The sequence below is a fragment of the Sciurus vulgaris genome (assembly GCF_902686455.1).
Source record: "Sciurus vulgaris genome assembly, chromosome: 2".
NCBI classification, from domain to species: domain Eukaryota; kingdom Metazoa; phylum Chordata; class Mammalia; order Rodentia; family Sciuridae; genus Sciurus; species Sciurus vulgaris.
In genome coordinates, this window is record NC_136462.1 from 51,480,625 (window position 1) to 51,497,241 (window position 16,617).

General features: G+C 39.9%; 1 protein-coding gene across 4 annotated transcripts in view; it reads left to right on the forward strand.

Annotated features, from left to right (window-relative positions):
- Positions 1 to 16,617, forward strand: part of NIN (ninein) — a 100,444-nt gene that overhangs the window by 12,683 nt on the left and 71,144 nt on the right. For all 4 annotated transcript variants that reach the window (XM_079118846.1, XM_079118845.1, XM_079118848.1 and 1 more), the window contains exon 4: positions 7,785 to 7,866. In XM_079118846.1, the coding sequence (XP_078974972.1) occupies positions 7,785 to 7,866 (82 nt within the window). The remainder of the gene's footprint in view (positions 1 to 7,784; positions 7,867 to 16,617) is intronic.

Sequence of the window (16,617 nt, forward strand, 5' to 3'; positions counted from 1 at the left end):
TCTTTGTTTCCAGTTCATTAAGAGCTTTTTAAGGTTTCTTTCTTTAATCTATATTTGATCATTTGAAGAATAAATCAGAAATAGAGAAGTGCTTTTAGGCAGTGATTATTTGGACTAGTTCTCTGTGTGCAAAATTATTCTGGATCATCAAATGCTGCCTATTTATATCCATCCCAAGATCGTGCTACTGTCACTTTATTGATCTGAGGCCTTTCAAACCTACTGCAGGGAATGATAGAAATGTTCCTTGTTGCATTTCTCAGATGTCTGGCCCTTTGCTTTTTCTCACTCTACCTACCACACTTTAACCTGCAGCAGTGAGGATTACTTGTGTGATTCCTCTGTTGGTCCTGTGACTCCAGGTAAGTCATCATTCTCCTTTAGAACAGGAGTCTCATTTGGGGTTGATCTGAACTCCTATGGGTCTGTGGTTCTGCATTCATAGAAAAGACCTTCTGATGTGGGGCTCTTTAGACTTGCATCTATTCTATATTAATGCTTTCTTGTCAAACTCGTGAAATTTACTTAGGTTTTGAGTACCTTAAATTCTTAAGTCTCTCAGAAGTGTTTGGTGTGACAGGAAGCAAGGGGAAAGGGAGAGCTGTTGGGAAGGCCTTGAACTCTGTAAAAGCAGGAAGGGACAAGTGTTAAATGGCCATTCTCTCCTATTTACTTTATTTCAATAATGTCCATCTCCTTTGCCAGAGAAAACATGGTCAGCAATGCTCGTTAGATTTCACCAATATTCCACTGATACTTTCGTGGGTAGCTTCTCATCTGCATAAAGGTAACTTAATGTTTTTCAATGTCCATCACAGATTTTACCTAACAGGGTTCATCTGTATGACAAAGAAAACCAGTACCTGGAAAGACTTGTTCAAGGTCAGACAATTCATCTGAGGCAGTTTTACCTGGGATACTGGAGTTCCAAGACCCTGCTTTTAAATGCTCATCTCCACAGTTTTCTTAAACTCCAAATATGCAAAAATAAGTCTCATTCTCAGTCCTCTCTGAACACTACCACAACCACCACCACCACCACTACATGGAGACTCTATTCTAGTAGAGCACAATCTTTGAGGTCAGACCTGGATTCAGGTGCTGGCTCTTGCTGTTTTTCAGCCATGTAGGCATATCATCTTAAATACTCTGAGCCTCAGTTTCTTCATCTGTATAATGGGAAATATAATACCTCCCTTGCAAGATTGCAATGAGGATTGACTGAGATTGTGTATACCAAAATTTTATCATAGAGTCAGGAAAATTGTTAACCCACCATATCTCACTGTACACTTCTCTTTTCTACCCCCTGCACGCCCAGAATGGGTCTTCGATAAATAGTGACTTCAAAGTAATGTGTTTCTAAGAAAACTTATTAGAATAGAAAATGGATTTGCTAGTAGCTGTCTCCATGTGGTGGTAGTGGTTTGTATCTATTTCTGTCTGTAGGCAGGGCTCCTTGGGTTAATCATGAAGTACAAATTCATATAGTTAGTTTTAAAAACCTACATTTTAAAAAGGTCTTGGCCTCCCTACACTACAGTAAATGACTGCTGGGCTACAATAGCCCAAAGACTTTATTTAGAATAAAACATTTCATAACTGCATCTTTCATTGTAAAACTACATCTCTTTGTCAGTCTATGTCATTTCTCCTTGCATAATGCTATGGACGTTATTTTTCTGTACATTGACCTTCTGATAAATCTGTATTTCTATACCCATTTCAACTAACAATGTTCTGAATACCTTCTCATTGATTTCCCTTTGTATTGCTAGATGTAAACCTACTAAATTTAATGTTAGTTGCATGGACTTTGCCTTGTTTAATAAGCTCACTTTGTTAAACACTGGTTGAAGTCTCTCACCTTGGGTCTCTTTGAAATACTGCCTATATACATGTGGAGACTGTGTGCATTTGATCTTCATGATTGCTTGAGGTGATTTTATGCAACGTTAGGTTCCTTATTCCGCTTCCTATTGCAGGTTTCTTTGTGGTTTGAATTAGCATTTGCTTCTTGTGGGGCATTTAAACTCCTTTTTTTTTTTTTTTTTCAGTAAGGTAAATCATATTTCTTAAAAAAGCATTCATACAAAATGTGGAGAGGAAAGTGATGAGGTAAATTCTATTAAGCAGTGGTGACACATGACAAAAAATATCAGACTTGACTAGTCTTTCCGTTAATTTAGTTTAAATGTCATGTGTGTTTTTAGTCAGTCATGTAATTTTCCCATTGCTGCAAACTGCCCTTTGAGGCATACAAGATATGGAGATGCTTGTAAAATGAATGGCAGCAATTATTATTCAAATGAGGAGGTACAACCAGAGCGTGCACAACCTGGAAGCTTGTTACCCTGTGGAGATTTAATTGCCTTGTGTATTTGTGAAGATTTCTAAATTTTAACATAATGCAATAGTAAAGTTCCCTGGGAGAAGAAAAATGGTACTTTAAAATTCTGGTTACTGAACATAGTCAGCCCATTTTTTATGTGATTCTTCACAATAGAGGGCATTTATCAACGTTTTTGGTTCTGGGTTGTGTGCCCTAGGGGCTTTTTGCCACATCAGTATTCATGAGCTTTGATGGAAAATAGCAGTCACCTGCCTCCATTAGAGAACTATCTCCTTGAATCAAAGATGTGGCATTTACTGCTGTTTAAAATCCAGGGACCCAGTGTCCACATGCCCTTGCAAGAAAGAAATAAAGATCAATGTAGGACTTAAAGCTGCTCCAATTATTTTGATCAGCTGCTAAATGGTGTCTGGATTTGAGGATTTTCTGTTGTTGGGGAAGGAGGGGGTCAACTAGAAAATGTTATTAGATTTTGAAGAACCTCTGAGTTAATAATTGCATAGATGCTTTTTCTTCTTAAATGAGGCTTATTTGACTACATCCTTAGTCCATTTTGGAAACATTTAATTCCACCTGTGAGTATCTTAGAGCAGTCAAGTGTCACAGAACTCTCCCAGTTTCCCTGCATACTGGCTAAGTAGGACATGCTGACTTACCAGAAGTCCCTGCCGGCTTGTTTGTGTCTCTTTCAAGGCACTTACCAGGTTCTGGTTTGTAATTATGAATGCACATTTCTTTCTTCTTCTGCATGCCACTCTCCTATTTTTCTAGAAACTACAGTGCAGTTGATAAACTTCCGAGGTTATGCATCTTTTTGATGGCAGATTTCCTGCTGCCATCTTACACCTGATGGCTCTGTGTGAAGGATAGGGTTTGACTTGCAGCAGCAGGGGTTTTCCAAGAGAGGTCAGATCAGGAGGGAAGAGGGTCTGGGTCAGGCAGAAGAGGCCCATCAGAAGACCTGTCTTACTTAAGGTCTCCAAGTTACCCCAACACTTTGAAGCCACATGACCTCGAGCACATGCCTTCTCTGAGTTACTTCTCTTAAATTTTAAGGTGGGGCTTTCTGCTTTGTCTCACATGGATGTTGTGAAATTGAAAGGACAAAATTTCTAGGAAAGAATGAACTTTCAAAATTACCCCCATTCATTTAGTGTTATTCAGGACCCACTTAATAAAATGTTCTGATAACTGGGGATAACTGGACTTTTTACCCCATATAGTGACACAGAGAGAGAGAGAGAGAGAGAGAGAGAGAGAGAGAGAGAGAGAGAGAGAGAGAGAGAGAGAATACAAAAGGTTGACCACAGAGGATTTTTTAAGTTTTATCTTATCAAAGAATCCTTAAACATAACTTAGATTGTTCTTGATCATAAAATCTTTTTGATCCATCAGCTTTTTTTCTATAATATAATTGAGTGATACCCTGAGGATTCCTTCAGCAGCCTATCAGTCCTTATCCCAACACTAAATGACTGCAACCTATTAGGTTTTTGAGTGGGCATGTCATTTTTTTATAAAATCAGTTATATAGTTTTGAAAATAGTTTTTAAAGCTTAAAAATATTATACATCACTTTCCTTTGAAGGAGATAGATAATGTCTTTTCTCAGTCCAAATACGTCAGTAATTACTTTGTGGTCTTACCTTGGAGTGCCCCTCTTTTATTTGCTGCTTCTGGTCTGTGGTGGATTGGGAAACAGCATAATAAAGTTTCTAATAAATATGATAGTGTGAGAGTAAGGAGATCCAGTGTTGGTCCTGTGGCTGTTTCTATGCAAGAGTACAGGGCTCTGCGGGACCCTGCTTAGCCTTATTACCCACCTTGTGAGCTTCCTCATCACCTGCTGGAGTTCAGGTAGGTAGAGCTACAGGATGAACAGCCTCCATATGCATGAAGTTTGTACCATCCCTAGCATTTTTGTGTTTGTTATACCTTATTAAAGGGAGATTTAGGCCTTCTATAAAACCTTGGAAGTACAAATTATGGGTGTCTTTGTCATTTATCAGGGGAATAAAATTGAAGTATGTAGACCCCTCGGTGGCCTTCACTTCTACTACTCACTGAATTGAACTATATCAGAACCAAATTTAGAAGGGCTCTTTCCCATTACATCAGCCAAAATTTAGACCACTAGAAGACCCTGGGAAGACCTGCAGAGTCAATATGAAGGATTTGAAATGCTGAAGACAGATGCCTCCCTTTTCAAACAGGAGCCGCCTAAGGTTTAAGCCTCATTCAGTTTCCTCCATGAATATTCTGAGAGCTGGAAATCAGAGTTGGGGGTCCTACACATAGCAGACCAGATCCGTTCCTCTGATTCTGGGCAAGTCCACAGGACCTGGGGGTAAGGGGAAGTGGTCTCCCAAACTCCCTGCTGCACCCTCATCCTGCTACTCAGAACCCTCCTACTCAGCTACCCAGTCACTCCTGTGGTCAACTGCTTTGTTTCAAAAATATGGCTCAGTTTCTCTGTAATAGTGGTGGGAACAGTCACCACCCGGCCCACTGTTAGTAGTACTAACTACCAGCAGTGGGATACTTAGGAAGTCCTAGTGTGTTCTACACATTTTACATGATTTTTTTTTTTAACTTCCTTAACACTGCTATTGTAATAAGAACTTATAAAGGACACCTTTGCTAAAAGCTGTGACCTCCTCGGCCTGCTGGGCCCTAGAGGTTTTGTGTCTGTCTCCTTTATTTCCTTAAACTTTGGTTCAGGTCTCTGCTCAGCTCTGCATTTGGACATGTTCATCGTTTAAGGAGTACTTACCTAATAACTAGTAATACAAGGTTTATTAGCCCTAAATTTATCCAACATGTCTCATCTGCCTTCAAGACTGAAGTCAGATTTGCAGGGAGGTTTGTAACATGCTGTTTCAGACCTCTGGAGTGGCACCTAGAAGTCTTAGGTCCTTGTCCTACACCTTCCAGGAACACCAGGAACAATCACCTCATGAGAACTGAGTTGCTACCTTTCAGGATCACAGGTCTGATTGGATAAACATCCTGAGCTACAAGTATAAATTGCCCCCTCAAGTGATAGGAACTTCTCTGGTGCCACCTCATAGAGCCAAAACTGAGAGGATAATCAACCAGACCATGTTTGACCAAGTCTGTTTAATTGTGCATACCTCTTGACCTTTCTCCCAATCCTTCCTATTTGAACCTAAAGCTCCCATCAGTGCCTAAGACAGGGCTGAGATGCTGGATCTCACTTTGCTTTCCCAACGTAGCATATTGACTAAAGTTCCCTTTCCTGCATTTCACCATGACCTTTTCTGCTTGGTTTCTTGGGACAGGTTGGTTGAGCCTGGTTAGTTGGGACCCAAGAGTCAGAACTCTGGCTTAGAATGCTGATAACACTATGAGGGAGGTGTTACTCTAAAAACCATAAAATTCATGCAGTGCTGTTAGCATAGTACCTGCCTGATTCCTGTGATAGTTCTTGAGAGCCTGTGTTCCATGAAGTCAGGGTCTTTGGTCACTCTTGTTCCCTGCTTTATCATCAGGGCCTAGCACATTGCTTGACACAGCAGCTGCTCAGTAAATATTTGTCGAGTGAATTATATCATTTGATAGATATCCTCACTTTGACAAATGAACAAAGTAAAGCTCAGAGAGGTTTAGCAATTTCATGGTGGAACATGTTCAACAGCACCAGAGTTAGAACCTCAACCTGCCTGACACCAGAGCCAGTGTGTGTCCTCCCAAACCCTCTGCTGCCTGCCCTGGACATAAGGAATGCTTCTGTTAGGGATTGGGAGATGCCCATTAAGTGGTCTGAATGGGAAAGCTCCTGGGTGTATGATGCTTACGGACTGCCTAGTAGGGAAGATGGCATTGCCATGTGAACTGGAGCTGGGGTGCACTGGGCTTGAAGCCCTTTCCTGAAGCTAGAACCAGACATGCTCCCTCCCAGCGGTTTTGACGTAATTTGTCAGCTGTGAATCCTGGTTCACAAAGCTTCCATTTCTGCAACTGTTCAACTGTTCCATGGGTTGTACCACCCTGTCTCTTTAGCGGATGCCCTGCCTCCCATGACAAACTACTCTGGCTCCTTTGATTGTTGATTTTTACAGTCCATAAATCTAACTTGAAATCCGCTATGTGTATAGATCCTAAGCAATTTTAACAAGCAATTTTTTTAAAAAGTGATAAACCTCTGAGATGATGGACATGATAATTAGCTTGATTGTGGTGATTGTTTTATAGTGCATACATATATATCAAGCAATATATTTAATTGTAAATTAAATGTATAAAAGTTAAAACATTTTAATAAGTAAAGTTCTCACAATCTAAAAGAATTATTATTTGGGGAAGTAATTTAAATTAATCAAAATAATGTGGTCAAGAAGTCACATATTCCTTAGAAGTGTGTGATGAATTGTAAGCAAACACAATTTTATGACATAAATGAAGATGGATTCTTCTTCTTTGCTTCGATTTGCACAGATAAGATATTATCTGATTTCTCTCCATTGTTTCGATAACTAATGAGGTTTCCTGCTTTTCCAAATTTAACTTGGAAGTGCTTTTTAATCTGTCATCTATGTTTAAGCCTCTAGGCAGTGTTGTGTAATGACATCCAGAAAAACCCACAGCAGCAAAAGTTGCAACATTTATCAAACTTTCATTTTGTGTTTATCTATATAATAAATAGGTGCCACATTATCAAAGTAGCATTATAGTGAGAAGAACTTCCATCTCTCCTGCCTTTCCCTTAAGTCAAAGTTATAGAAAAATACAATTGGCCATAAAGAATACTGTTTCATATTTTTAAGCAAAATAATATTCCAGTTCTATTTCCTTAAATAAAACTCAGTTCTTTCCCACTCTAGTCAAGGCAATTGTATTATTATGGATTCATGAAAATTCTTGTCAAGATTCTCTTATCCCTTGTGTTTGCTGTTGGCTTCTGCTTGTTCATAGACTCTTGGACAACTGAGAGATAAATTATTATATTCATGCCCCAGGCAAGACCGTAGTCCAGTCATCCTCTAAAGGAAGCTTACCTCTTCTAGAATATCTCAAGAGTTGAAAGTTTACTTGGGAAATTCTTCTTAATATCTAACCTAACATCTTTCTCTTCTTGTTTGGAAAAATAAAAGAAGCTAAGAGTTAAAAATATATCTTTTAAGCTTTTAAGCTTTTGAGCCTTTAAGAGGGTTTTGCTATACACCTTTCCTCCTTGGGGGTTGAATAAATATCAATGTTGATATAATACTAATTTGTTTATGGCACTGAGCATCAAAAATGATCAGCCCATTGTTCCTTCTGTGCTTAAGAGAAATGAAGGAAAAATGGGACACAGGTGGGTGATGACTCACTTCAAGATTGTCAGGATGGGAACAAACTCTTCTGGTATCTCATAGATATCTTGGCACTGTGGAAATGATTTTATATTTGTATTTTTTTTTTTTTTTAGGTACACTTTGACCAATTCAAAGAAGCATTAATACTTATCTTGTCTAGGACTCTGTCCAATGAGGAGCACTTTCAAGAACCAGGTAAGGGGACAAATGTTCCTCCTCTACATTCCCTTTAAAAGTTGTCCAGGGAAAAATGTGGGGACCTTGAAGCATGTGTGTGAAGGATTTGGGACATCTGCCTTTCACAGATTGAGCAGTTATTTCCAGTGACTTCTCTTTCGATATTATCATAAAAGCCTTGCAGCTGTTGAACACTAAAATGAGACTTCTCTACTATAGCAGCATATTATGGAAAAAGTAATTGGATTGTTCCTAGGCGATATGTCAGATGGTATGGCAATAACTTACTCCTGGAATGAGCAGGGTGAAGCTGAATGGTGACCACCCTCATTCTTATTTTCTGTATACATGGAAGCCTGTGATTTGGGGGAAATTTTTCCTGAAAGAAGAAAGGTTCTGAGCTAGAGATAATTCTTTTTAGTCCCTGCGAGTGTCCAGCCCTTTGCTACAGTCATCACCATAGACATTGTTATTATTTATCTGTCTCCATCTTTCAAGTGATAGCTTCTGGAGGACTGTATTCATTTTTATATTTCCAGTGTCTGGAAGAGTGCTTAGCACATAGTAAATAGTCAATGAATGTTATGAAATAAAAGACTTAATATCATACTTCACTGATGTTTCCAAAAGTACTGTACTTTATGAGACACTTTCAAGAACCAGGTAAGGGCACAAATTGCTGTTTTAGGTATTTCTTAAAATTTGTTGCCAGCTATTGTCATATATATCTAAAAAGAACAAATAATAGAAAAAACTGTTACCAAATAAATTAAGATGCCATTGATTGTGAAATATAACCTGATTTTAGTGTGCTCAATTGGGGTGTGTATGTCTCAGAATCAATGAAATGTGGTAAATATTTAAGAGGAAGTCTGAACAGTGTAGAAATTTGTATCAAAATACAGTCTGGTTTATCAAATCAGTGGTTGTCATGGGCTAGGTATAGGGGTTGATTATAACCCCTACATGAGGGAATTTTGGTGATTATGAAACTTTTATATCTTGATGGTGATGTTAGTTTATATGATTATGTGAGCTTTTTCCAACCTGTATATTGTACATTAAAAGAATTAAATTTTTTCTCAAAATAAATGCCATCACAATATACCTGACTTTAAAAAAACCTCAAAAATATAATGCAGTTTGAGACTGAGGAGAAATCATTAACATTTTGTGGCTACCAGTACACATTCAGTGTGACCTATTTAGATGAAACAGATGGGAACTCATTTCTTATCCTCACCAGTAATCTAGTTCTTCTTTGTACCTTCTGAAATGTTCCAGATTTGCGCTGTGTATCTGAACACTGCCTTCCACGGAATCCTGGATTCTGGACTGAGTCTCCCCTTTTTGCTGATGATGACTACCCCTAGAAAGACCAGTCTCAACTCTGAGGCTTGCCAGCACTGTCCAAAAGTCCCCAATGAGCCTGGGCGGGAGGGTATTACACTCTTGAGATTTTTCCAGACAGATGGTAAAATTTCTGTAGGTGACTACTACTGGAACAAGGATATTTGTTAATTATGGGATTTTTTTTTTTTTTTTTTTTTTTAGTATTTTCACTTTTTAAAGGTTGCCTGTCATCTTGATAGCAATTATACAAGATATAGGGACTCTGAATAGAGCAATGGTGACACCACTGCTGCTGTTTGTTTCAGTTAATATAAACATAAATTCAGCCTTCTGTGGGCTGATAATGTGCTTTTGTATGGATTTGGAATGAGTATCCTACCCCCAGTCCACACAGTCCTTTCATTGCCCTTTCTTCAAAACGTTTACTATCACCAGCCGAAAATTGTCAAAATGAAGATAGAGATTTATGGGTGACCACAGATGTGGAGGTTGCCCCCCAGAATTGTGCTGGGGTGGAACACAAGCAATAGAATGAGCTAAAAAAATGGCTCCTTGAGCTTGGTCACAGCCAGGAAGTAAAGTGGCTACATCGAGCTGCAGACAGTGGTTTCATAGTTATGTGTGTACCTTGCTGCTGTGTGGGCAGAGGTCACGATTTGGACCAGGCTTCCAGGATAACACAGAAGAGATTTTTATAGTTTTGCCATGTGCCCTGTCCTTTGGGTAGGCTGCAGCAATCTTTGTGATAGAACTGCCCCCAAATCAGTATAAAGCAGCAGCAAGACACTTACTGATAGCATTTCAGCCTGGATCAGCCCTTCCTCCTACATTCCCTGCTTTGCTCTAGGTATCTCTGCTTTGTTTTTGTCCCTCTCTCCCTGGCTTCTTCAGCTGTTCATGAGGATCAAGCAATTCTTTCCCTCAAGCATTCTTCTACCCACTCTGACTGGTTTGGGTGGGCAGAAACAGAGAAGAGTCAGACTCCAACACAGTGCATCAAGAGACCACCTGAGTTCAGCTTTCCCTCTCCATTATAACAATAACTGTCCCTTAAATAACAAACCATTGCATTTTGGAATTGGAAAGAACTCTGCAATTTTATCATAGAGCAAATTGAAGCCCAAAGAGGAGCAGAGCCTAACTGAAGTCTCACAGATAAATGGCAGAGGAAGATGCTAATACTGCATCACCCAGGGACCGGGGATGTTCTGGGTTTAGGTTAAGGATTTTTAACCTTCAGTTTTTGGGCCTCAGTCAGTGCAGCCTGGCCCAATGAGACTGCCAACTGACCAGAGGCATCAAGAAGAAGTAAAAGAGAGCAGGTTGCAGCTGATGATTGGTGACAAGGGTACCTATGTCCTTTATTGTTGGGCTACTCAGTCAACAGTGACTGACAGCCTATGGGAGGGTTATAAATTCATATTTTATAACACTTAAGATTTTTATGTGTTAAATTATCAGGTGCTATACCAGGATGTAATATAGAAAAGTCAGTTTGATAAGACATAACCTTGAGCATGGGAACGCTGACTCTGGCCCTCTATTGTATCCCCTACAGTCTCATCTCTGTGGTCTTTGGTCAGCTCATATCTAAAATTGGGCATGTTATAAAATACCTAAAATCCCTTTTAGTTCCAAGATTCAATTGTGTTGTCTTCTAATATCTAAATGATATTATCTAAATCTCTGAAAAAAAACTAGGTTTGTGTTTCTGTAAGATTTTACCTAACATAAATTGACACTCTAAAGTGCTTCTTCCTAAGGACGAACGTTCAGGATCTTTCATATTCCTTTAATAAAAGGAATTATTTATATACAACAAAATCAAAGATCTAATGGGATTTCAAAGGAGATGAAATTAAGTCATTATTTCCACAGTCTTTGGCTCTGTCATTTATTACTTCTCTGAGACACTGTTTCTGTAACTTTTAAAATGAAAGGGTAGAGACTAGATTATTTTCAGTATCTTATAACTCTTTTATTTGTGATTCTAAGACTCATTTTTCCCCCTAAAAAGCAATAACAATAATAATAACTCAATGAAAAATGCCGAGATGCCAATAAATACAGAATGGACTGGAAACATAGGGGAGTCCTTTGTAAGTTCCAAACTGATCAGCATTGCCAGTGGCATAGCTGCCTCATATCTACATGTACAATTTAACTTTTAAATGATTTTTCTGGAATAAGAGAGGTGCAACAACTTAATTACTAGCTCTTCATTTCTTTGTGATGACTCTGGATTATCGCATATTGTAGTGGAAATGCTGCCCTAGGCTCTCAGCTACATGGCAACAGCATCCTGGCTGGATCTAGTCTCCAGAGATTTTTGTCCTCATTTGATGCATCTTGCATTAGATTCTGATTTATAGTAAATATTAGTATAATGCAGGAAGCTCTTTCCTTGGTATGGTTCATTGAAAATGTCTTTCCTTTGTTTATTGGAGGGAGAGAAACTCAGGTTTGGAAAAGTCAATTCATTAGAAAAGCAGACTTGGGAGTGTTGTAGTGTACATAGATGATTGTTTTTCATGACAAACCTTCCTAATTCGGAGAACTGCCCTAGTTGCAATTATTTTTCTTGTGTTTTGAAGAAGCCATCAATATAGTAAACCCCTTTTCATTCACTTAGCATATGCACAGTGAAGCAGGTTTATGGTAAGACATTGGGTTTGATCCTGATTTGCAGCAATGTAAGATTTGTGTTTGCAGCTGTGTTCAGAGGCTCTGGGCCCAGCTCTGAAGTCTGGCTAAGGTCTCCATTTGGGGCAGGCATTAGACAGATAGCCCAAGAGGCATGTTCCGTATGCTCTGTTTGGCTAAGTAAGATAAGTGAGAACCTAATCCCTGTTCTCCTGGTGTCAATGACATGCTGATAGTGAGGACCAGAAATTTTCTCCAAAAGTTAAGAGCAAAACAAACCATTACCACCAATTACAATACAATGAAAGAGGGTGTTAAGATTGGGTTTATAATATCATGAAATTGAAAACGCTCATGCATGGTCACATAAAGTGATAGAACCTTTCTAGAACTATATAAGGTAATAGGTACCAAGAGCTAAGATAGTGATTTTGGTTAATCAGTACCACTCTCAGATTTTATGCTACAAAAGTAATTATGGATATGCTTAAAGAAGTGTGTATGAGTATTCATTTCAGATAGTGCATGCTGTGTCAAGCAAAAAAAAAATGTCATTTTATTAGTAGGCATATTATGGTATATCTGTATTATCAAAGACTAAGCAGCTAAACATTGGTATAGAGGGTTGCTTATAATGGTAATTTTACTAAGGATAAAAAGCAGTCTTTTAAAATGATATGTATATGTGCTAGAGACATTCATGTTATTTAAAATTAAATAAATAGGGCCAGTGAGAATTTTGATAATGAAGCAGATTACTTGGGAGCTGTGTCTATATTTTATTTTTACATCAGTGAGTTTATAAGGTTTCCAAACAGAGGACATGAAAATGATAGTTTTCTACAGAAAATTGGTATATCTCTCTCCCTCAGCTCATTGATGAAGAGAAAAGAAACTAACAAGGAAGAGAAAATTAGGATAATCACAAGATCAGGATCAGGGCAGTCCTAGTTTCTGAGATGAGAAACCACATAATGTCATTATATATTTGCCATTAATCTTTTTTGTTACAAAAAATGAAATTGAAGAAATCTGCTGTGAGGTTGCGGGCTGGGGACAGTCTTCCTGACTTTGCTTCTCCAGGCACCCACTGCTGGGTGCCTCTCCCTGGCCTCATGGCTTTGGGCTGCCACTGGCTCTGCAGAATCTGAAAGGACCAGCATGTGGCCAGAGCTCCCAAGACAGAAGCTGCTGCTAGATCAATGGTGACCTTGGTCCATGGAGCTCCTGTCCTTTTCACTCCTTCCAGATGAGGAAACCAAGCCTTCCTGAGTTTAAGTATTCCTGACTCTGACAGCAGTTGAGTATCTGGGTTCAAAGCCCAGGCTCTCTCCACAAAGCCCTGCTGCCCTGAAAAGTGTTATAGTCTAGCTGAGTAAGCAATCCTAACATGTAAAGTGCTTTTAGAAAAATATGACCACAATCATTACTAAATTGGAAGTGATAGATAATAAGAGTTGTACCAAATGCATAGGAAAAAATTAGGTTCCAGTGACAAGAAGTTTCTTGAAAGAAGTGAGTATTGGGTTGTGCCTTAAATAATGGGGAGGATAAGAGGTGAAATGTGACTCTGCTTCTCCTCAAAGTGGCTCCTGATGTAGGGCCTCATAACAGAGATCAGCCGATTGATCTTTCCATGGAGAGGCTGGGGAAGGAGTCATAATCATTATCCACCCAAAGATCTTTTCCTGTTGATTGATCATCAACTGCTGGAAGTCTGAGATAGACCAGGTGGTCAGACTGATCAGCCCTAGGCATACCACACTCACCCACCACCTTCAGCAATTTTGGGGGCTGCTAACCTTCCCTTCAACGCCTTTCTCCCTGCAGAGCTAATCACAGCCACCTTTGTTACCTTTGTATCCCAAAGCCTCTGTTCTAGTAAGAAGCATCTTCCAAAGATAAGAACTGATATGGAGAATGCTTCTAAAATTTTGTCAGTGCATCCAGGGAGGGCCTGAAAGACCCAACTGAACATCTGTACCTTGCACAGTGATTCCAGAAGAGGGGAGTAATTGGGGAGTGAGTGCTGATGTCTCCGGATCCCCAGGCAACTATCTTGGAAAGGACTGCCAGCACACATAAGCATGGAGAGGCTACTTGGGGTGATGTCTCCTGGGGATGGGAAGCACACTAGGAAGCAAAAGGAATGACCCATAATTTCACAAGGCTTTTGCTAGTGTCTTTTTTGTGCTGTTCTTTCTCTGTTGGTCTCTCTCCCCCTCCCCACTCCTCCCTACACCTTTCCACTTTCCACCACCCCAAACCAACTCACCTAAACCCTCCTCTCTCCTTTTTTCCCCTCTCTGCTCTTCTCCTGTTTCTTGGTCCCCCTTATTATTCTGTTTCTCTTGTTCTCCTCCAACATTCCTCCCCAAGTCTCTGAGTCTGCCATCTCCTATGCCCCTACCCACTTGCTTCTCTTTCTCTCTGTCTGTTTTTCTGCCTCTGTGTCAATTTCCTTCATTTGCTCTAAATATCTTAAGTCTCTCCCCAGGTCTTGATCTTGGTTTGTGCTTTGATTCTTCCTCTTATTTAGAATCAGGTGCGGGTTTGCACTCTCATCTTGCAATCCCTGTGTAATGGCACATTCAGAATGGGTGAGGAGGTGGGGATGCGTGGTGCGGCTGGGCGTGCTCATTTGCCACATGACTGCCTTTTCCCAAGAAAACTTCTTGGGGGTGTTTGTCTGGAGGTTTGCACATGTTTCATTTTTTATCCTTTGTTAATGTCAAATGGATTTCAGGAATCCTGTGAGCTCAGAAGGAGTGCAGTATGAACTGGCACCCCTTCTGCTGGGGTTCTTTGGAAGCGGTCAGTGTCATTGGAATGATTGCTTAGGCTAAGTGGGTCAGGAAGGCAAATAGAAAGCAAGAGTCTACAGGAGCAATTCCAAAATAAGAATGGTTGCACCCTCAGGTCCAGGTTTTCTTCCTCATCCTTAGAAATAGCATCAGGTTATTTGGGAGATCCAAGAAGTTTGCTTCAGAAAATGATATAATGTCCATCTTGTCTCTCAGCAAGTTGAATATAATGCCTTGTCCATGACAGGTCATCCAGTAAATATGAGTTCAGTGAATCTAACACTAGAGGGCAGCTTTGAAAACTTCCTTTAACTTCTCCCATGTATGCTATGGATGCCACTTCATCTGAGGTCCTAAGCTTGCACTTGTACACAGAAAGCATTTGATTGAGTAAGTGGAAACTCCCTTAGTGTCTTGTCATTATGCCCTTGGCCATCCATGCAGTGTGTTTAGGAGACCTGAGTGTCCCAAGTGGCCACCAAGTGCATCACGTTGGTGGCCCAGGCCAGCATTTCGAAACCTGTTTCTACCATCAGCATTGCTGGGAAGACTTGGAAGAGGAATGGATGTGCCAGTGTTCATGACAGAGCAGGTTCCTGCTCAGGAGGTGTATGCCGCCTGGGAAAATAAAAAGTCTGAAATAATCTGTAAGAAATAAGACAAAACCAAAGATTCGATGTAATGGGTCTTCCAGTCCTGATAGGAACTGGAACTTAAAAACTAAAAAAGGTCCCAATTCTTTATTTAAGGGAGAGCACATCAAAGGCAGGGATAAGGTTTCAGTGGGAGGAGTCCTGTTTTCATGCTTGTTTGTCAGTGTGGCAGGGGTCTTGCAGTAAACAGGTTGATTGGTGTTTGGCAGGCTACACCCATCTCCAGGAGGCTGTATTTGAACTTGAATTGTGAGCAGTTCAGGGTGCTAGTGTGAAGTGGGCATTCTCGCACCAGGGGATTTCCATCTTGGAGTTCCCAAGACAGTGACTACCCTCGAACATTGCTGAGTTTACCCAGGCTCATAGATGGCCCCCAGCAAGTGTTGTTTCTTTCCCTGCCTGCAGTTGGCTCATCCACTTGGACTGTCTTTCTCCCTGATGCTGTGTTTCAATTTTCTTTTTATTGTAAGTGCAGGACCTTCTGGTCACAAGTCATACCTGTGTGTGGAGGTTCATGCTGACCTGGAAGGTGAACATTACCCCAGCTCTGGAGCTTCTCTTCTTGAAACAAATGAGACATGGAGTAAAGAATAAGCCCCCAGGCTGTATTTCTAAGATTAAAAGGGTTAGGGCTTTTTTTCCCCCTTCATCTTTTGAATTTTGAATCTTAGGTCTTTTGCCCTTCCTACTTGGTAGAGATTATTGGTTTCTTCCACTTTACCAGCATCTTAAGGGGATTAAACCAAGGTTTCTCTTTTGTCACCTACTCATAAGCAAGTGTTTGGTTTTTGGAATAAAACCTAGAGATCAGGTAGGACTGTGTCAAAGCCTCCTTACTATGGATGGTGTATTTACAATAACCTCTCCCAGGATGGGTCTGAGACTCCTCAAGGCAGGCTGGTCTGGTATGCATTCCTTCAAAGCCTATATTTATTTTTATGTAGTCATGCTAAATAGGAGAAATAAAAAATGGGAAAGAAGAGAAAAATGACTCAGAAGTAAGATACCCCAGGCAGAATCATAAATACACTTTCAAGGAACTAAAACACCAAAGACAAGAGCAGTTCTTTATTTCATTGGCGTTTCACATTTCTCCTTGGAGCTCATGATCAGAGCATTACTTAAATCTATGTCAAAGGAAACTATGTGTTGTAAATAATTTCATTTCTTAATGATTCAAATGACCCCATATCATCTGGCATGGTAAGATTGTTCCAGAATGAAACCCTAAAAAACACATATATATTACATTTGAATACATCATAAAATAAATAACTAGTTTTTCCCCAGGGCTTCAGTTTTGCTGCTATTTCATT